Source organism: Nyctereutes procyonoides, unplaced genomic scaffold, assembly GCF_905146905.1.
Source record: "Nyctereutes procyonoides isolate TBG_1078 unplaced genomic scaffold, NYPRO_anot_genome, whole genome shotgun sequence".
In the NCBI taxonomy this organism is placed as follows: domain Eukaryota; kingdom Metazoa; phylum Chordata; class Mammalia; order Carnivora; family Canidae; genus Nyctereutes; species Nyctereutes procyonoides.
This window is the reverse complement of record NW_026575131.1, coordinates 8478269-8498850: the sequence shown is the minus strand read 5'-3', so window position 1 is coordinate 8498850 and position 20582 is coordinate 8478269. Positions and strand designations below refer to the sequence as shown.

At 50.3% G+C, this 20582-nt stretch overlaps 2 protein-coding genes across 4 annotated transcripts; one reads left to right on the top strand and one right to left on the bottom strand.

The window, feature by feature from the left end:
- The first annotated feature begins 1243 nt into the window (after nucleotides 1-1243).
- Nucleotides 1244-6522, top strand: OGG1 (8-oxoguanine DNA glycosylase). 2 transcript variants are annotated; one of them, XM_055344542.1, is made up of 7 exons: nucleotides 1244-1509; nucleotides 2164-2362; nucleotides 2930-3109; nucleotides 4726-4907; nucleotides 5745-5895; nucleotides 6032-6081; nucleotides 6383-6522. In XM_055344542.1, exons 1-7 carry the CDS (start codon nucleotides 1372-1374, stop codon nucleotides 6467-6469), a joined length of 987 nt encoding a protein of 328 aa, XP_055200517.1. In that variant the 5' UTR covers nucleotides 1244-1371; the 3' UTR covers nucleotides 6470-6522. The 2 variants fall into 2 exon arrangements, with proteins under 2 accessions (XP_055200517.1, XP_055200516.1); XM_055344541.1 differs by having other exon boundaries at nucleotides 2115-2362.
- Nucleotides 6523-6646: 124 nt separating this feature from the next.
- On the bottom strand, nucleotides 6647-17661 carry CAMK1 (calcium/calmodulin dependent protein kinase I). 2 transcript variants are annotated; one of them, XM_055344539.1, is made up of 12 exons: nucleotides 17273-17661; nucleotides 15020-15134; nucleotides 12808-12939; nucleotides 11513-11587; nucleotides 11289-11427; nucleotides 10360-10486; nucleotides 10190-10265; nucleotides 9377-9489; nucleotides 8703-8781; nucleotides 8519-8606; nucleotides 7033-7150; nucleotides 6647-6924 (listed from the first exon to the last, which is right to left on the bottom strand). In XM_055344539.1, exons 1-12 carry the CDS (start codon nucleotides 17604-17606, stop codon nucleotides 6842-6844), a joined length of 1479 nt encoding a protein of 492 aa, XP_055200514.1. In that variant the 5' UTR covers nucleotides 17607-17661; the 3' UTR covers nucleotides 6647-6841. The 2 variants fall into 2 exon arrangements, with proteins under 2 accessions (XP_055200514.1, XP_055200515.1); XM_055344540.1 differs by lacking the exon at nucleotides 17273-17661 and adding an exon at nucleotides 15393-15496.
- Nucleotides 17662-20582: the final 2921 nt, after the last annotated feature.

The window sequence follows — 20582 nt, the reverse complement described above, 5'->3', positions numbered from 1 at the left end:
AATGCCTTCCAAGTGCTAGGCGGGCCTGGAGGGGAGAGCCACAGGAGGTAGCCGCCCAGGGCCTTGCAGCTGCTGAGGAGCGGAGCGGAGCGGAGCGGGTCGGGTAACTGCTCGTGGTGCTCCCTACCAGGCGGGACTGTGGGTCGGACATCAGCTGCACACATCCTGTCCTGGAGTCTGCAGTCCACAGACCCAGGAACCCCAAACCACTGTGCTACGAGGTGAAAAGCGGCCCAGATACAGCTCCTGTCTCTCAGCTCCTCGCTCACCGTCTCCCTCCGCAAGGGAAGAAGTTACGAGACCCATCTTTCCTCGGCCCAGGCAGCCAGCCCTGGAAACCCGGCGAGGCAGAGAGGCTGCCTCCGGGCCACAGGCCCCACTGGGCAGGGCAGGAGAGGGTCGAGTACTGGTGAGGGAATGCCCGAGACCCGAGGGAGCGGCGGGGCGGCAGTCCGAGGAGCCCGGCCTCCTGGGAGCGGAGTCTGTGAGGAGGCCTGACGGCCGAGTCGAGGCTCCATGAGGCCTTTTGGAGGAGAGCGGCCCGGCCGGCCGGTGCGAAGACAGGATCCGCAGGTGACAGATGCTGTGGAGACGACTCACGGGGCCTCACCGGGGCCTCGAGCCAAGTTCGGCTCCGATTCTCCGTCAAGAGGGCGAATCTGACTGGAGAGGCTCGGTATGGAGAACGGCTTTCTGAGGACGGTGAGGGACAGGCTTTGGTTCCGCGGGCGGGCAAGCCCTGAGGAACTCCGGGGCTCAGATCAGGCCGTGAGGATGGGAGCCCGCGGGCGCATTCTGCGGCCGGTCCGCGGGGCGCGGGGATTGGACACCCTGGCGTGCCGAGCGCAGATAGCCCCGGAGGAGAGGCCGACAGCGGGCGGCGAGCCCAGCGCGCGCCAACCGCTGCGGCGCCCCGGAGGGACCCGCCCACCCGCCGCCACACCCTATTCTCTTTGGCGCCTCTTACTTCTCCGCGGATTGGCTACCTCGGGACCCAATAAGCCAGGCCTGAGTCCTACTTCCGGTGAGAGCGAGTCCGCCCCCTGGAGAAGCCGGAAGAGTGCGTTTGCTCGCGCTTCCTAAGTCGGCAGCTGAGAGCCCGGGGGCGGGGGCGGGTTGTGCGCGCCGGGAGGCGGGGCCCGGGGAGGATATATAACGAGGAGGGGGCGGAGGGGCGGGGCTCAGGAGGCCTGGAGGGGCGGGGCCTGCGGGGAGTGGAGGAATTAAATGAACCTGGGCGGGCCTTACGTAAACTTTCAGTGGCAAGGGCTTGGTGGGCGAGGCCTTAAGGGGCTGCCTGGGCGTGGTTTGTGGCAAAAGAACTCCGGCGCCGAGTGGGCGGGGCGATTGTGAGGCGGAGCCTAGCGTGGAATGGTTAGCTCGCTCCCCGGTGCCGTGCAGCATGGGACATCGCACTCTGGCCTCTTTCCCGGCCCTGTGGGCCTCCATCCCCTGTCCACGCTCAGAGCTGCGCCTGGACCTGGTTCTGGCTTCCGGACAGTCCTTCCGGTGAGTGACCCCGACTCCGGGCCCCTGGACACTGTAGGCCTGGAGTAAAGGATGAGGGTGATGGAGGAAACCTCAGGGTACAGAAGAGGAAACTGTGGCACGGGGAGTGAGCCTGTTTACTTACCTCCTTTACAAAGTGGAGGTAAAAAGCCAGTGCAGGGACGCCTGAGTGGCTGAGTCGATTAACCATCCGACTCTTGATCTCTACTCAAGTCTTTATCTCAGGGTCGTGAGTTCAAGCTCAGCATTGGGCTCCACGCCCAGCGTGGAGCCTACATTATTAAAAAAAAAAAAAAAAAGAGGGATCCCTGGGTGGCGCAGCGGTTTAGCGCCTGCCTTTGGCCCAGGGCGCGATCCTGGAGACCCGGGATCGAATCCCACGTCGGGCTCCCAGTGCATGGAGCCTGCTTCTCCCTCTGCCTGTGTCTCTGCCTCTCTCTCTCTCTCTCTCTGTGACTATCACAAATAAATAAAAAAATTTAAAAAAAACTTAAAAAAAAAAAAGCCAGTGCAGTATTCTGAGGAGTTATGGTAGGGTGGGAGGGCCCCAAAGAGTGCAAGAAGGAAAACTGAGCGCCAAGGCTGCTGTGTGCCTGGGGGCTCAGGTGGAGGGAGCAAGACCCTGCACACTGGACTGGCGTGCTGGCGAACCAGGTATGGACATTGACCCAGACTGAGGAGGAGCTCTACTGTACTGTGTACCGAGACGACAACGGATGGGTTGGCAGACCCACACCAGAAGAGCTAAAGACTGTGCACCAGTACTTCCAGCTGGATGTCAGCCTGGCTCAACTATATCACCATTGGAGTTCTGCAGACCCCCACTTCCAAGAGGTTTCACAGAAATTCCAAGGTGAATTCAAGGATTGGGGCAGGGATCGGAGTTCTTGTAATTTGATTAAATTTACAGTTTCACCATCTGTAAAATGGGTATTATACCCACCTCATAGAATTTTATGAGGATCAAAGGAGCTAATACGTCTAAAGTTTTGCTTAGAATAGGGCCTGACACATAGTAATTATCATTACTATTATTATTGTTCTGCTGATTACCAGAATGTACTGACAGGATAGTGAACCAAATCTTGGCTGTGTGATCTGGGGCAGGTGACGTCATTCATTCTGTAAATATTTATAGAACATCTGCTATGTGATTGGGAATATATCAGTGAACAAAACAGACACAAATCCCCATCCTCATAGTGTTTACATTGTGGTTTCTATGTCTGTGGAATGTAATGATAGCCCAGACCTCACCGATGCCATGAGGAATGAGAACTCTGGTATTGCCTTCTCTGACATCTCAGACCCTCATTCCCTAGGGATCCTTCTAGATCTTTGGTGCCCAGGATCTGAGGGTGGAAAGAGGCCACTCCTGACAGTAGGTCTGTATCCTATCCCCTACCTTTCTGGTCCCCAGGTGTGCGACTTCTGCAACAGGACCCCATCGAGTGCCTTTTCTCCTTCATCTGTTCCTCCAACAACAACATTGCTCGCATCACTGGCATGGTAGAACGGCTCTGCCAGGCCTTCGGACCTCGGCTCATCCAGCTTGATGATGTCACCTACCATGGCTTCCCCAGCCTGCAGGCCCTGGCTGGTGAGTAGATGGGTCCCTCAGACCCTCCAGTAGCATTCAGGGTCTCTTCAGTTCTTCCCTGGACCATCTCCCATCTCAAAGTGGGTCATCTCAAAGTGACATCTCCCACTGTCCTCCTCCAGAACCACCTTGCCTGGTCTGATCAGCTTCACCTCATCCTCCCCATATGTCCCTGAAATGTTAGCACCTTGCCAGTCTTTGCTTCATACCCCAGGAGTTCAATGCTTCGTCAAAAAAACCAACTGTATATGGTATACAGTACTTTGGGGTTAAGAGCACTCATTCTGGAGAAGACTGCCTAGGTCTGTCTGAATTCTGCCTTTGGCACTTGGCGTCTAACTATATGACCTTGAGTACATTATTTTGTCTCTCTGTGTCAGTTTCTTCATCTGTGGAACAGGATAATAATGACACCTACCTACCAGTTGCCACAAGGGTGAAGTAAAGAAATACACATCCTGTACCTAGGGCAGTGTTTGACATCCAGGAATTATGCAAAAAATTTAAGTTGCTATCTCTACAGTGAACCCAACAATTTTGCATTCAAGAACATAAGTGTTCTTCATAGCAGCTCTGTAAGGCGAGTATTTTACAGAGGCAAGTATATCAGTTGGCAGATGTGAGAATAAAGCTAGGAGAAGTGCTTAGGGACCACAGAGCAAGAAGATACGCCACCTAGAGAAAAGAAAATGTTTTTGGTACTTAGAAACCCAGTCTTGAAGGGAAAAAATAGAAACCCAGTCATGGGCCTCAGCCCCCAGTTTAGTAGTTATAAGACCAAAAGAATTGATTTACCTATTCAAGCTTCTCTTGTTTGTAGGATGGGAATAATCCTTTCTATCCAGAAGGATTTGAGTGGTGAGCAAAGCAGTCATGAGGTAGGGTACTCTAATGGTCTAAGAGCAGGGGCTTTGGTTTCCCAGACCTGGGTGCAAGATCCCATGTCCTTTCTTGAGCAAGTTATTTTTTTTTTCTAATTTATTATTTATTTTTAAAAAAATTTTTTAAAGATTTTATTTATTTGAGCGGGAGAGAGAGCAAACACAAGCAGGGGGGAGAGAGAGAGAGAGAAGCAGACTCCCTGCTGAGCAGGGAGCCCCACGATCCCAGGACCCCAAGACCGTGGCCTGAGCAGAAGGCAAATGCTCAACCAACTGAGCCACCCAGATACCCCTCTTGAACAAGTTATTAACCTAAATAATGGTATTGTTATCAGGGTCCTTGAAAAAAGCGTGATAATATACCTAAAGCATTTTGCCAGCACAAGATACCCAGCACTTGATAATAGAAGCTATCATTATTATTATGGTTATTATTTGAGATTATGGGCGTGAATGTACTTTAGAAGATTCCTCCAGGGCAGCGTGTCCTTCTCAGTCCCTTTTCTAGTACCCAAAACTGGGTGGTAGGTGCTCAGAAAACATTTGTAGAGGGGTAGAACCCAAGTTTGAACCCTTTCCTTTGCACATGTAAGTGTCCTGGGGCCTCCCAGGGGGCGATGAGGTGGGAGAGGGGTGCTTAGGAAAAGCATTCCTGTGGGGAAGAGGTTCACACACTAGCTTGAAGATAAGAAGTATTTGAAGATGCCTGAATCCTACCCTCTGTACCCCCAACAGGGCCAGAAGTAGAGGCTCAGCTCAGGAAGCTGGGCCTGGGGTACCGTGCCCGCTACGTGAGTGCCAGTGCCCGAGCCATCCTAGAAGAACAGGGCGGGCTGCCCTGGCTGCAGCAGCTGCGCAAGGCCCCCTACGAGGAGGCCCACAAGGCCCTGTGCACCTTGCCCGGGGTGGGCACCAAGGTGAGGTCCCAGGGGGATAGGAGCTACCCTTATCACCCATGCAGAGAGCAGCAGAGGAAATAAGGCAGGCCTGAGAGCTGGTACATGCTGGGCTTCTGGAGGCAGAGCAAGAAGAGAAAGGATATAAGCAGATGTTTTACTAGAGAAAATGCAAATTTCAGAAAGAGTATAGAGAACATTGTCCCATGAGTGTATTTTTTAAAAAGGTCATTTGTTCAGGTGCACATATACAATGGTATATTTATGCAGAAATTTCCAGAAGGAATCCTAGGAAACTTAATACTGGTTACCTTTGGGAAGACAAATGGAAAGATGTTTCCCCTTTTCATGTTCTTATCTTGAAATTACCTGTACTTATAAGAGTTTTTGTTTAGTATCAACAAGGTTTGCTAGCAGTAAGATGATTGGGAATTGGCCATTTATTTCCTTCTTTATACTTCTCTGTAGTTTAAAAAATGAATTTTTGTTTAAAAAACTTTTTTTAATAGACTCTGAACTTCAGCCTAACAGTAAATCTGGGTTCTACTTCTTCCTGGCCATGTAACCTTGGCCAAGTCCCTTCGCCTTTCTGAACCTCCATTTTCCTGTTTGTAGAATGGATATAGTACTGTCTTCTTCCAGGTTATAATGAGAACCTGGCCCACGTAGATGTTCACGCAGTAGAACTCTCATCATAGCTATTTTTAAAGCTATTACAAGAGGGTATATATTGATGGAGAATATAAAATAATAGTAACCTCAGAGTGGAGAAGGAAACAGCCAGCTTTGGGACCAGAAGCAGGATACTGGCTGGATCCTGTCATTCCTCCTCCGTGGCTCACTCTTTTTCTCTCAAAGGTGGCTGACTGCATCTGCTTGATGGCTCTAGACAAGCCCCAGGCCGTGCCCGTGGATGTCCACGTGTGGCAGATTGCCCAGCGTGACTATAGCTGGCACCCCAGCACATCCCAGGCCAAGGGTCCAAGCCCCCAGACTAACAAGGAACTGGGTAAGGAGAGAGTGGGATGCTGGGCCTGGTAGTGGGCTGAGGTGGTAAAAAGTTTTCACACCTCTCCACAAAATCCCACTCCTGTGGACTGGGAATAGGAGGGCCAATTAATTTTGCCTTATCACTTCTGGTGTAGGAAACTTTTTCCGGAGTCTGTGGGGACCTTATGCTGGCTGGGCCCAAGCAGTAAGTATACAGAAGCTTCTGCTCCTCCTCCGCCTCCTCCTCCCCCTCTTCCTCTTCATCTGGCCCAGACTCCTTAGGACTCCTCCCCCTCAGCCCTGACTCAGTCCACTCCTCCACCACCACCACTATTCCAGGTGGTCCTACAGGACTCTTCACCCATCCCAGCCCTGACTCTAGTGGACGCTCCTTGCCCCAACCCTGCTCCCCCTGAAGTCTTGTACCTCTCCACACTGCCACCAGCCCTACCAGCTCTGACCCCGTATACCCTGACCTCACACATTATCCATTCCTCTGCCCCCAGGTCCTGTTCAGTGCTGACCTGCGCCAACCCCACCGAGCTCAGGAGCCATCAGCAAAGCGCAGGAGATCTACAGACCTAGAAAGCTAGGTGGGGGACACTGAACAAAGGGATTTCCCCAAGTACCTTTCCCAACTTCCCTCCGCCATCCAGCCTCTTGCTGGGAAGGGAGCTTCCTGCAACTACCTCAGAGGCCGGGTCCACTCAAATGAAGCAGTTTGCACAGCAATGTGGGGTGAGGATTATCTGGGGAGACGGCGCTACCTATGTTTTTATCTCTTCCCTTTATTACAAGAAAAAACAATAAAATAGAAACATTTGTATGGAAAATGCAGTGGAGGAGTGATAGGGAAAGGGGTGGGGAGGCAGTGGAGCAGGGTAACTCTCCAATTTGGGGAGGGAAGGGGAGCAGGCTGCCCCAACCGCTCCCAGACAAAGGGGTCGGACCCTGAATCTAGGGCCCTAGAACTTCGGGGGCAGCGTAGGGGACAGTTCTGGGCCCGGCTCCACGCAGCCATCTCGACAGCAGCAGCCAGCCGCTGGCCCTACATGGGGAGAGAGAACAGAGTTGGCTACAGGAGCAGACCCTCCACTCCAGCCTGGATGCCTCTTCAGGGACCACTTATGCCCTTCCACAGAGCACTGGTCCTCACCCCCAGCTGCTGGCGTCAGCAGCTCCCCGTGGCTTGCCGTCGGTCCCTGCCCCTCCTGACTGGTGCCCAGCTGGAGCTTCCTCATATGCCGCACCACGGCCGTGGCATTGAAAGCTTGCTGTGGGGAGAAGGAGAAGGGACTTTTGAGAGTGGGAGATCATGTGACAGGTCTACTGGGGGATTCTTACAGTGGTTTTATTATTTTCATTCAGGTGTTATTGGTTGATCCCCTAAGACTTCCCTGAAACCACTACCAGGCTTTATTAAATGACATACAGCCATATTATATATTCATACAAACATATATGCATATATATAAGATGGGTATGTGTGTGTGTGTGTGTGTGTGTGTGTATGAACAAGTATATATAGCCCTTTATGTATAATTGATTCATATTCACATCATTGCAAACCCTTAATACAACATTATATGTCAGGCACTGTTCTAAGCACTTTATTTAGCAATTCATTTAATCTTCACAGAGGTCTTTGAGGTAGGCAATGTTAGTGTCACCATTGCCATAGGAGAAAACTGAGGCACAGAGAGGTTAAATTACTTGCCCAGATGTGTGTGTATCATTTTCTCTTCAACATATCCACAGAGGTGTCCTGCATATCCCTCAAAACCAAAATTATCACCCCCCCCCAAGTATGTGCCCCTGGAATCCCCATCTCAGTGATAATACCACCATTCACCATTTCCCTAACCAAGATATTAGGCCACCCCTTGATCGCCTCTCTCTGCCAATGTCTCTTCTACCATCACTTCTTGTCATTTCTACATCCTAAAGGACTCCTGAGCCATCTGCTATTCTCTGGTCTAAGCCCTCACCATCTGCCCACATCTCTACCATAGCCTCAGAAGGGGTCTCCCAGCCTTAAGTCCATGCCTCCCTCTGCATTCTGAGAGCCCTTTCTGGAAGGCAGATTACTGCTGAAAATCCTTCTGGGGCTTCCCCATTATCTTCAGGACTGAGTCCGTTCTCCACTGTGACACTTGAGGCCTCTACCTGCATTTCCAGTCTGGGTTCCTGCCCTGCAGCCCCTCCAGTCCATCCAGGCTTACTGAACACTTGCACTTTCCTGAGTGGCCACACTCTTTCTCTTGCCCCTGACCTTCTGCATACCAGTTCCCTATGCCTCAGACATGATTCTGCTGTACCTGGCTAATTCCCACTCAGCTGTCAGGTCGAATAGGTCTGTCAGGCCATCAGCAACCCTACATCCATCCCTTCCAGGACCTCATAGATTAGAGTAGATGTCTGTAAGAATTATATTGTTCTCCCTCTAGACTTGGACTGTCACTGGTGTAGAGTAGGTGTCAGGGAGTGTTGAATGAATGAGTGAATGAGATTCTTCAGTAAGCATCCCTGAGCAGTTACTGTGTGCTTGACTTGATGATAGGTGCTGTGGGGGCTGAGGTCTGGAGTGGGGTGGGGAGGAGGCCTGAGGATGCTGAGACCCAGGACTAGGGATGTGGGCTCACCTTCCACTTGCTCTTGGCAAAGTTCTTCTTGATCTGCTCACTCACGGACTGGTGAATATTCTTATCCAGAGCCGTATCTCCTGCAATCCTAGGATGGGGGTGTGTGGAGGGTTGTCTGTGAAGGCAGAAACAGGCTTGAGGGCCCCAGACCCCACCCCAGCTTGCAGCTTGTGGGAGCTCTCACCACGGGTGCTGCAAGGCCTGTTCACAGGTGAACCTCTTCTCTGGATCCTTCTCCATCAAGTGCCGGATGAAGTCTTTGGCTAAACCCCCAAGACAAAAGTAAAAACAGAAACAGCATGGTGGTGCCTGTGGACACCCCCAAAGACAAAACCCACCCCCTCAGGTCTGGCCTGGCACTTAAGCAAGACGAGAGGCCAGATTTGTCCATGCATCACCCGATCCCACCTGTACTCTTTCTCTAAGCCCTCTGCCCACCCCAGCCTTCCAGCTCTCTCCGTTTTCCCTTATGAAAAACTTGTTCTTAAAGAAGATTCTACTCAGTGCATTCACACTGATGTTCAAGTGCCTGATAATGGCTTCACGGGTTTGCCTCCTAATAGGAGGCACTAAAGGACAGATGAAAACCTTTATGGCAGTGTTTCAGGCATTAAGAAGTCCACAGGTGAGGTATTTTCAAAAATCCTATTTTTGAAGGCTGAATGAATGCATGCCTACAAGCTTCTCAGACTGGAGGCCAGGCAGAGGGAAGCACCTGGGGTGGGATGTCTAGTCTCAAAGACAGCTCTTAGTTTGGGGCTGGGGAATGTGACCAAGGCAAGCAGTGAAGAGACCCCAAAGCAGCTGAGAAAGGCACCAGAGGTAGGGCCCAGGGGAAGAAGGCAAAGCCTCAAATACCAGAATCAGAGATGTCGTCCCAGTAAGGAGAGTCAAATTCGTACTCGGCCTTCAAAATCTGTTCAAAGAGTTTGGCATCATTCTCGTCATAGAAGGGGGGGTAACCGCAGAGCCTGGGCAGGGAGAAACTCATCCTCATATCCACTTTCAGGGCACCCATTGGCTCCAGGATGGAGCTTTGGGGCGATCTTGGGTCAAGTAGCACCCAGAGGAAGGAGGTCCCCCTTTTACAAAGAGGGAAAATGGAAATCTGACCCTCTCTGATTTTTTCATCCCTGTCCAGCTACACTGGCCTTTCTGTTCCTCAATTTGCTACCATCTTTCCTTCCTCAGGGCCTTTGCACTTGCTCTTCCTTCCGCCTAAACCATTCTTCCCCCACACCTTGAATGTCTGACGCCCTCACTTCATTCAGGATGCTATTCCAATGTTGCCTCCTAAGAAAGGACTTTCCTGACCTTCTTATCTAAAATGGCATCCATCCCCATCTCCCTACCCTGCTTGATTTTTCTTCATAGTATTCTACTACCTAGCATTATTTTATAGATTTATTTACTTGTTTATTGTCTTATCTCCCCTACTAGTGGCTTTGCTCCCTAAGGGCAGGCACTTTGTTTTGTTCTTTGCTAAATCCTCAGTGCTTAGCACAGTGCCAGAAACAGTATGAATTGAATGAAGTAAGCTTAAGCCATTAATGGGTAGATATAAACATAGATGGCAGGAAGGAAGAAATAGCAGAGAGGAGGAAGAAAGCAAAGTAGGGGAGAAGAGAACGTTGGAGCCACACACGCCCCAATGGCCAAGCCCCCACTCACAGAATGTAGGCGATGACCCCAATGGACCAACAATCTACTGCCTTGCTGTAGGGCTTCTGGGCCAGGACCTCAGGGGCTATGGAGGGAAAGGCAAATAGTGGTGACAAATCTCTGCCCTGCAGCTCCCCATTCCTCCCCCACCCATGGCCCTAGCCCAGGGTGCTCCATACCCACATATCCTGGGGTTCCACAGGCTGTGGAGAGCACACTGCCAGGGTCCTCCATCTTGGAGAGGCCAAAGTCAGAGATCATGATCTTGGAGTCTTCATCCAGGCTATAGTACAACAGATTCTCTGGCTTGGAAGGCGGAGGGTAAAAAAGAGGCAGAGATGGCCAGAGGCTGGCAGGACCTTCTGCCTCCCCTAGCACCCCTCAGAAATTGAGCCTTCCAAAGCCACTGTGGCTTCATGGCTGCCATCTTGGTTGAAGGCACAAGAAACTCAAGGAAGTTCTCAAGGAGGTTAAAAGTACCAGAAAGGACAAGGGCCTCCAGAATGTGAGAAGGAATTTTCTATAAACTTCGGGTTTGTATTGTGAAACCCTAAAAAATTGTTGAGCACCTACTGTGTGCCAGCATTCTTACCACATCCCTATCAGGCCAGTCTGAATAATCCCACTTTACAGATAAGGAAAACAGATGCCTTTTGAGGCAAAGTGACTTGCCTAAGAAACTACAATTAGGGAGTAGCATGGACAGAATTCCAGCCCAGAACTATCTCACCCCAGCCCTCTTCTAGACCTAATGAGATGTACTACAAAATGTGAACCCATCCTAGTCACTGAGGTATAGGACTTCAGGGGTTTCTGGCTTCTTTATGTTTTTCTGTCCCCTTCAAGTTTTCTACAAAGAGCAAGGGGGACTTTTATTAGCAGAAAAAGATCTAGACATTATTGGATAAAATATCAGCACCATTCACCTTTGTATCCATTTGAGTGTCCAAACTAGAATGGGCAGAGGCAGTTTAGGCTTTACAGGTACACTTTGCAGATGGGAAGCCAAGGCTCGGGGAGGGAATAAGAGTTGCCCCAGGCTGCACAGTGAGGGGTTTGTGGAGGCCCCATCTGGCACCCCAGCTCACCACACACTCTCACACCCCACCTTGAGGTCTCGGTGTACGATGCCAAGGTCGTGCAGGTACTTGACAGCATCCAGCACCTGGAAGATGAGGCGACTGGCATCCCGCTCTGTGTAGAAGCCTTTCTCTACGATGCGGTCAAACAGCTCCCCACCAGACACCCTGCAGCCGGGGACAGGACACTCTGGCCACAGAGGGTAGGGAGGGGTGGCAGGGAGAGGTATGAGCAAGGGGTGAGGCCACTCACAGCTGCATGATGAGGTAGAGGTGGCCCCCACTCTCATAGATGTCATCCAGGGCTACAATGTTGGGGTGCTTGATCCTGAAAGGAGAAATGAGGTAGTTCAGAGCTGAGGGCAGCCATCTTCCTATGCTCACCTCGAAGAACCACCAATGCAATGCCCTGTCCGGGCAGGACAGACCAGAGCTCTGAGTCCCAAAAGGTAAACCTGATTTACCATAATTTATTATGATGTAATGGAAGGTAGGAATGAACAGAAATAAATAAAACAGTGGGCTCTGGCATCGGACAGACCTGGGTCTCACCTGCCTCTACTGTGCTATTTGGGGGCAAATCTTTTTTACCTCGCAGCACTGATCAATATATGATTTTAAAATATTCCTGTGTTTATAAGTTGGTCAGCCTCTGCCACCGGAACGCCAACTCCAGGATACCAGGAGCTTTATCTTACCACTGTTCCTCCTACACCTGGTGTAGAGTAAGTGCTCACTTATTCATTGAGTATTAAGCTTCAGTTTTCTCATCTGTAATATGAAGCCAATGATAGTACTTCCCTCAGACAGTTGGAGTGAGAATCATTGAGAAAATGCAGGTAAGAATCTCAGCACAATGTCTAACACACAATGAATGCTTGATAAATGAACCAAAGATGGTGGCTGAGCTTGTTGGAAGCCATGGCTCTGCCACAAAGTTGTTGTGTGACCTTGGGCAAATCCCTTTCCCTCTCTGGGCCTCAGTCCCCCTCCTCCACCCAATAGTGGAAATGACCATTTCATCCCTGCCCAGGGTAGTTAGAAAGTTCAGGGGAGAAGATGCAAGTGAAGCTTCTCTATAAGCTTTCCAGTGAGGGCAGCAGGTTTCACATCAGTATGAGCAAATCATAGACCAGTTGGTTACTGATTTAGTCAGGGGGTCATGAGACAGGCATTTTTTAACTTCCTGAGTGGCTTCAATATATAGGGGGGAACTTGAGGTAGGTCTACAACAGCACCAGTTGAGATACATTGCTCTGAGCCACATTCAAGGACTGACTTTTAGATCTGACTGAACAGATTAAACCACTGTAAATAAGCAGTGGCATTTCAATCACATCTGTCATGTTAGCTGTTGCACCAGACACATGAAATAAAGAAATCTCTAATGCACTCCACAACCCTACCAGGTAGAGATTATTACCCTACTTTGTAAGTGAGCAATTTGAGGCTCACAGGTTAAACCCTTTGCCCAAAGCAGAGGTGGGAAGAGAATGGGAGGAGTCAAGGCAGGGTCAACCCAGGCCAGACACACTGTGGCCCACGCACTTGTGCAGGACAGCGATCTCATTCTCCATGCTGCCCTCCTTGCCCTCCAGAGCCTTCTTGGCGATGCATTTGATGGCCACCAGCTTGTGAGTTCTCTTATCTTCTGCCAAGATTACCTCTGAGAAGGCCCCCCTGCAGAGAGAGGGGATTCATGAGGAGGGGAACTGGAACCTTAGCTTCCCTTCAGCCCCTCCTCCATACCCCTATGGGTTAGGTGACCACTTGTGAACCAAGGATGTGGGATGAGCCTCCCTCCATCACTCTTCCACCCCCTCGTCCTTGAGGTGGTCACATGACCCAGGTCTGGCCAATCAGAGTAGTCTATCCCTGGGGACAGTAACTGGGTCCTGTGCAAGCCATTGGCACTTTGAAAATGAGCTGCTCTTTCCTCCCAAGCTGGTAAGATGCGAGTCTGGAGCTAATAGTAGTTCTCTTTGCCACCACTTGAGAAAAGCCTGCTTGAGAATGAAGGTAACACAAAGGAAATCAGAGCTAAGAAATACCTGATGACAATTTCCTGATAACATCATGTGAGCCCCTGGATCCAGCCATTCCTGAAGTTTATGCCCTGGGCTTTTTGATTGATGCATAATTGATTCATTTATTTTTCTGCTATAATCAGTTTGAGTCATGGTTTATTTAATTTGAAGAACCATCAACTTTTTTTTTTAATTTTTTTTATGTATTTATGATAGGCACACAGTGAGAGAGGGAGAAAGAGGCAGAGACACAGGCAGAGGGAGAAGCAGGCTCCATGCACCGGGAGCCCGACGTGGGATTCGATCCCGGATCTCCAGGATCGCGCCCTGGGCCAAAGGCAGGCGCTAAACCGCTGCGCCACCCAGGGATCCCAGAACCATCAACTTTTTAGAAGTGTAGAATCTCAGGCCTCAAAACCAGACCCACTAAATCAGAATCTGCATTTTAACAAGATCCTCAGATAATTTGTACGCTCACTGAAATTTGAGAAGCAATATTTTGCAACAAGCTCTTAGAAAAGAACAAATTCATTTGCACTAAAGTTCACTATAAGGAAGATTTACTGGAATATTCTTTCTAGGACTTTTTGCTTTCCCTGGGAAAAGAGGAAGTCATATGTCAAAAGTATCTTTCATTCTGAAATCTCAATCATCAGAATAACTAGTGACTGTGGTAGCCTCATTGCTGGTTTCTAGTTTTGTCCCTCCACAATTTACCCTCCATGCTTAGGCCAGAGTGACCACTCTGGATTGCAAACCTGCCAAGATGTCTTAAATGTCTTCACATGGCTCATGAGATAAAGTCCAACCTCCATAGCTTGGCTTTCAAGACCTGTTATCTCCCCCAGCCTCTTCTTATACTCTTCCCCCAGCCTCTGATTATGAGCTCTACCATTCTTTACCTCTTTCCACACATAACCTGCTTCTCAGACTTTGCTTATGCTCTTCCTTCCTTCTGCAGAAAGGGTTCCCCTAGGCAGAAGCCACCATTCTGAGCTCTACAGAGTCCTTATTCCTGACTTTAACAGGAGCACATAATAAACCCTGTTGCAGGATCCCTGGGTGGCGCAGTGGTTTGGCGCCTGCCTTTGGCCCAGGGCGCGATCCTGGAGGCCCGGGATCGAATCCCACGTCGGGCTCCCAGTGCATGGAGCCTGCTTCTCCCTCTGCCCGTGTCTCTGTGTCTCTGCCTCTCTCTCTCTCTGTGTGTGACTATCATAAATAAATAAAAATTAAAAAAAGAAATTAAAAAATAAAACCCTGTTGCATTTTCCCTGGGTGTGTTCCCTGAACATGTTTAGGATCAACTGGAGGGGCAGAGATTAGGTTTGAGTTATTTCTGGATTTCCCCCACTGAGAAAAGAGCCATGCCCAGCTTCAGTTCCTAAACCTAGGCCAAGAACAGCTCTTGGCCAAAAGTTGGAAAAACTGGCTCCTTCATCCTCCTCTACTTTATTCTTTTCACAGGAACCCAGAGCTGCAGCCAAGAGCAGCCTCTGTTCCACCCACTGTCAGCCAGTAGTGAAAAGATGGGCTGGACCAGGCCGTGGCAAGGCTACCATGGGGCACGGACTATAGGGAACAGGAAGCAGTGATCAAGTGACCAGAGGAAGTACCACCCTGGACTCAGCCTCCCCAGGCAGTCAGGCCCAAGAGTGAGGACCTTCTCAAACCACACCCCAGTTCGGGGACAGCCTCACCCTCCACCCCCACTTGCCTGCCCTGAGACTCACGTTCCCAGAACATCGCGGAAGTCGTAAATGTCCCTAATGTCCTCCACCTGCTTCCAGCTGGGGCCGTCCACTGCCCCCGGCATGGCCCACTGCCCCCTGGCCACAGCCAGGGCTCCTGAGAAGAGGAATGGAGGGAAAAGACTCAATGGGGCCCAGGCTTCCATGTTGTAACTTAGGCAACTGAGACCCCATTCAGTCATCAGCCTGCATGTATTCATTCCTTGATTCATTCATTTGACAAAGTTATTCAGCAAATTCATACATTTACCAGTCATTTGTTCCACAAATCTGCATGCCTAGAGGAAAATCCTTCAAGTGGCAGCAGAGTTCTTTTTTCAACACAGCCATTTGTTCATTCATTTATCCAGCTTACCTCCCAGTTTCTCCCTCTCCAAATCCAAACACTCAGAAGGACACTGACCCCCAGGAAGACAGCAGAGAAGACCCTAGAGCAGCTTGTAGAAGCCCACAGTTCTGGAGCTTCACCCTGTCCCAGAACCAGCAATGTCTCAGCCCCACCCTGGGAATTGCTGGGGTGTCTCCTCTCCTTCCTCTTTCTTCTCCCACCCAGACTCTCGGAAATCAGGTTTCCGGCAGCCTGGGCTTCCAGCAATATCTCAGCCACGTTTTTAAATAGCTCCTTCTACACTGTTACCATGGCAACAGCAGCCACAGCTGGAGCTCCCCAGGCCTCCCGATACCCCCTCTCCCTCCTGGCTCCCTGTTTGGGTCCCAGAAGCCTGAGAAATGGTACCACCCAGCCTGTCTCTTCCTGGCTTCTTCTGACCCTGATCCAGCCTGTACTATTTTCCACTGAGACCTCTGCTAGCCGGAGGCTGGGCATTCTCTCCCCATTTATCAGATGGAGAATGAGGAGACTGCGGTTGGTGATAGATAGGGACTGGGTCCATTGGTGCCCAAATGATGACTGGCTGGGGTCTAGCTAAGCTTGCTGAGGGCTTGTTAACCCCACTGTGATGTGGTCTCTCTTAGCTGGCCTTTCCAGTAGGCAGCCAGACTAGAGCCTATTCAGAGCCCAGAATGCTGTGTGACCTCAAGGAAGGCACTTTCCCTTTCTGTTTCCTCTGTGGGAGAATGAGGGATGGTGTCCTGAGTAGAGTCAAGGTGTGAGATCCCACTCCTTGGATGGGACCTGGTTCCCAGGGGAGCCTGGCCACCCACCCATCCCAGGGTCAGAAACTTCTAGGAAAGGAGACATGATGGTAAGCTCTAGAGGCAAAGTTTTAAAACCCCCCTGGAGGCCTGGCAAATACAAGCCCTCATGGGTCCACAGACACACCACACCAAGCTCCACCCACACCCCTGAACCAAAATACCTGCCCTCAGGTTCAGTACAGTCCATACCCAGACACCTCAACACCTGATCATACATGTACACCCAGACATCAGCACACATGTCCAAACACACACTCCCCCAGATATCCTCATACGCAAACATCCCTCCCCCAGTTCCCTCTTACACCCTCAAAACACATCTGCACATGCTTAGATGAGATCTCTCTCTCTCTCTCTCTCTCTCACACACACACACACACACACACACACACACACACACACACCTACTCCTCACCTATGTACCGAACATCCCAGATTCACTCATACCTGACTTCATCCTGTTTCTGTACACCCTAGAAGCTCCTGTGCTCCAAACTGAACCCCAACTCCTTACACACCTAACTTCAAACATCCTCAGTACATGACCGTATAGCCTCAGCTCTTGAGCCAGATACCAGCATGCACAGCACCTTAAACACATCTGCAACAGAAACACTGATTCCCAGACATCCCCACCCATAAGGACACCTTTACATGGCAACTCCATATCTGAGCCGCCCTGCCTGTGCTAGGACATTAGCACACCCCAACACAGCCCCCACACATCTAGAGCTCCAAATGCCAAGTCCTTCCATATTCAGGCCCAGCTGAACCCAGGCGCACAGCACACACACAACACACACACACACACACACACACACACACACACACACACACACACCCCTCCCCACCTTCCTCTAATACCCACTCAGTTCCCCACCGGCTGCCTGGCACCTGCTGGGCCTGGGGCTGAGGCTGGAGAGAAAGGCCCTGCCCTACCCTACCCTGCCCATCCAGAGTCCAGCCCGCCCCGGCACCCACTCCCACCCTTGGGGGAGGGTATCCAGGGACTGGGGAGACCTAGCCGCCCCTCCTGGGCGCCCCGGAGCATGGGCGGGATGGGTCCCGGGGCTTTACCTACGGCTGCCCCGCCGCGGGGCTGGCTGGGAGGCCCGAGGTGGCTGGCGCCGAGCTCTGGCTGCCGGTTGCCGGTTGCCGCCCGCCGCCGCTGCGCTCCTGGCTCGCCCGCCCGCTCTCTGGCTGGGGCTCGGCTCGGGCTCTGCTGGCCCCCTCCGCCCGCCTGCGGCTCTGATGTCAGTGGAGGAGGAGCCTGCGGCGGAGGGACGAGGGACGGGGAGGCTCCGCGGCGCTCCCGGGCTGGGGAAGGGGCACGGTAGTTGAGGGGGAACCCGCTGGTTTGGGTCAGCTCTTCTGGACTCTTCCTTCCCTTCCTCTCTGCTGGGGCCCCCATTTCACAGAGGGGACAACTGAGGCCCAGAGAGACGAAGGGTTCAAAATCAGCAGCTGGTCAGAGGCAAAATCAATTCGAATCCAGGTCTGTGCGATGCCAGAGTCTGGCCGGTTCCACCAGTCGTTTGTGGAGTTTCAAACCAGTTCTGGGAGCTCCCTTGGGGATCTTGGGCTCTGTCTCCCCACCTTCCCCCCAGTGCCCAGAAGGGAATTAGGCCCTCAAAAGGGCTCAGGAGACTGAAGGGGGCGGGGTGGAGGGTAGAGAAAGGGCAAAGCAAGAGTAGACAGTGAAAAGAATGGGTGAAAGAAAGTTATAGGGTGGTGAAAGAAAGTTATAGGGTGGTGGCCCCAGTTGACAGGCAGGAGGAAAACAGACCTGTAGACCCTGCAGTGTCCCTGGGCCAGTGCCCTGCACCAGCCCCTCAAAATAGGTGTGGTGCCCCAAGGCACTGCTATGGAGAGGGGAAGGGAGGAGGGAGAGTTAAATCAGGATCCTGGAGGAAGCAAGCCAAAGACCAAAGTGCCATGTGACTGGGTCAGTGCCAGGGGCTGATGGCTAGGGGCCAGGTTTGGGGTAAGGGAGGAGCACAAACTGCTCCTGGGGTGCAGGCAGGGGCCAAGGGACCTGACCGAGGTCCTCTTGCACAAGGTTTTCCTTGGGAAGAAATCTGGTGCAGGGGAAGAGGGGAGCAGCTCAAAGGAAGTAGGGTGGGGCTTGACTGGGGCCAATTAGAGAAGGCACATTGCTGTGACCTCCACTCCACCTCCATCACCTCCCACTGCCCAAATTTCTGCATTTTCCAGTGGGACAAAGGAAAAGGGCAATGCTTACCCCAACTCAGTTTCAACTGACTTTTACCTCTCTTATCCTTGGGACTAGGTCAGGGATGGTCGATGTACTGTGCCCATATTACAGATGGAGAGGATGATGGCTGAGGTTCCTAGAAGGCCTTTAAAGACTGGCTTATTTGAGTCACACTTCACCTCTCTGAGACTCAGTTTTTTCATCTCGAATATGAGAATATAGATGACCAACTTAGAATTCTCCTGAGAATTCCATGAGATAATGAATGTGAAGTGCCTGGAATATTGTAAGGGTTCAAATATGAGAGTTAGACTTAATGTAATCTGAGGCTCAGAGAAGGCATCTGATTTATCCAGAGGCAAGGGAGTAAGGGACAATTTCCTTGCTCTGAATCTCAGTATCTTAGACTTCCTAGTCCATGGAAAATCACATTTCCTGCCCAGGGCTGAGCCCCTACTCTCCCCTACACCCACCTATTTAGCTAGAATTGTTTGACCGCAAATTCCTGCTTATCTCATTGACAACGATCCTAAGGTGATAAGGTGGCCTCTGTCCTGAGGACTTGTACAACTTTTATGCTCTGTTTTACATTTTGCAGGCTTTTGAGCATGTCTGAGTGCACTTATACTTTCTTTTTCTTAACAAACACATTCTCTGTCTTTTTAAAAAAATATTTCTGAAAAAAATATTTCTGATATTAAATAAGAAATCTTATCAGATTCTTTCACTTGCCAAGTAACAGAATCCCAACCTAAGCCAGCTTTACCGAAGAGGAACCTGTGGCTCACAATAGCTGATTGCAAGATTGAACAAAAAACACCATGGATCAGGGTCTTGGAGACTGGAACTGGAGACACAGTACTCATAGGATTTGCTTTCTTGCATCCCTCCTTGCCTCATTGCCTCAGTTTCTCTGCCTGTTGGCTTCCCTTCCTCTTCAGAGTGATCTCTCTGCCTGGCAGAAAACATGATGTGAGGTAGACCCATCTTTCCAAATGAACCCAGCAGGAGAGGCATACCCAGTTTGGCTCTGGGTCTCATATACCAGTCTCAGGGAAGGAGGACTCTGATGAGGTCTGCTAGAGCAAAATGCCTACTGCTTGGCCCCAAACAAACTATTGCCAGGGAAATGGGATACTATATGGGGCAAATGTACTGTCATGGGCAGCCATACCATGGGATGAAGAGGGATATCTTGCCAAAAGGAAATAAGGGTGCTGGCCAGGCATGAATAACAAATCCATCCCAGCCCCACTCCCATCAATCAGGAATAATCAGTATTAGTATTTTTGGTATGTATTCCTCCAGACGTTTTGGGACACATACATATTCACACTTCCTCCTACAGTCCCCACCCTCAGTGAGCATATTTCAAGGTACTAAAACAAAAAGTCAAAGAAAATCAAATATATGAAGGATAAAAGGAAATAATCCTCTTCTCCTCTTTGTTATTAAAAAGATGACAAAACAGTTCAGACATCTCCATCAATTCTTGAACCTGACACTGGAAGGGCAGGCAAATGGTTTTCTAAGATTAGAGAAAATGGAAAAATTCTTTCTTTTTTTTTTAAGATTTTTATTTGAGAGAGAGAGGGAGAGCAGGAGCAGGGGGAGGGGCAAAGGGAGAAGGAGACAGACAAGTAGACTCCCCGCTGACTGGGGAGACCAATGCAGGGCTCAATCCCAGGACCTGAGATCATGACCTAAGTTGAAATCAGATGCTTAACCCACGGACCTACCCAGGTGCCCTAAATATGGAAGAATTCTTATGGAAAAGATGGACATGGTTATTTACAAAACAGGAAAAAAAAAACATTCTTTAACTTCTATTGCTGGAAACAAACAAAAAACTCCTACCCTACTCCAGAATCATATCCAGCATTAAAAGGCACACTTCAGACTGGGGAAACGTCTTATACACAATGGGTTCATATTTCTAGTATGTGAAGAAAACCTAACATTGATCACAAACAGACTAAGAACCCCAAAACTGCTCATTAGAGACAAAACACAATAAACACGGGACATTTTCTACCTCACAAGTAATCAAAGCAGTGCAAACTAAAAGGCCATTTATAGCCTTTCAATTTTGAAGTTTAAAAAACTGTTGACACCAAAGACTGTTGTCAGTGTGAGCAATGGATGCTTCTACATTTCTGGTGGGAAAATGAC

Bases quoted from the DNA above. Each gene is read 5' to 3' on its own strand.
- OGG1 (XM_055344541.1), top strand. From the start codon at position 1,403: ATGGGACATCGCACTCTGGCCTCTTTCCCGGCCCTGTGGGCCTCCATC. The intron at 5,896-6,031 runs GTAAGGAGAGAG...CTTCTGGTGTAG, and splicing joins CCAGACTAACAAGGAACTGG to GAAACTTTTTCCGGAGTCTG. The intron at 6,082-6,382 runs GTAAGTATACAG...CTCTGCCCCCAG, and splicing joins ATGCTGGCTGGGCCCAAGCA to GTCCTGTTCAGTGCTGACCT.
- CAMK1 (XM_055344539.1), bottom strand. From the start codon at position 17,606: ATGGGGGCCCCAGCAGAGAGGAAGGGAAGGAAGAGTCCAGAAGAGCTG. The intron at 11,428-11,512 runs GTGAGTGGCCTC...CCCCGGCTGCAG, and splicing joins CTCTACCTCATCATGCAGCT to GGTGTCTGGTGGGGAGCTGT. The intron at 7,151-8,518 runs GTGAGCCCACAT...TTCTCCCCACAG, and splicing joins TTGCCAAGAGCAAGTGGAAG to CAAGCTTTCAATGCCACGGC.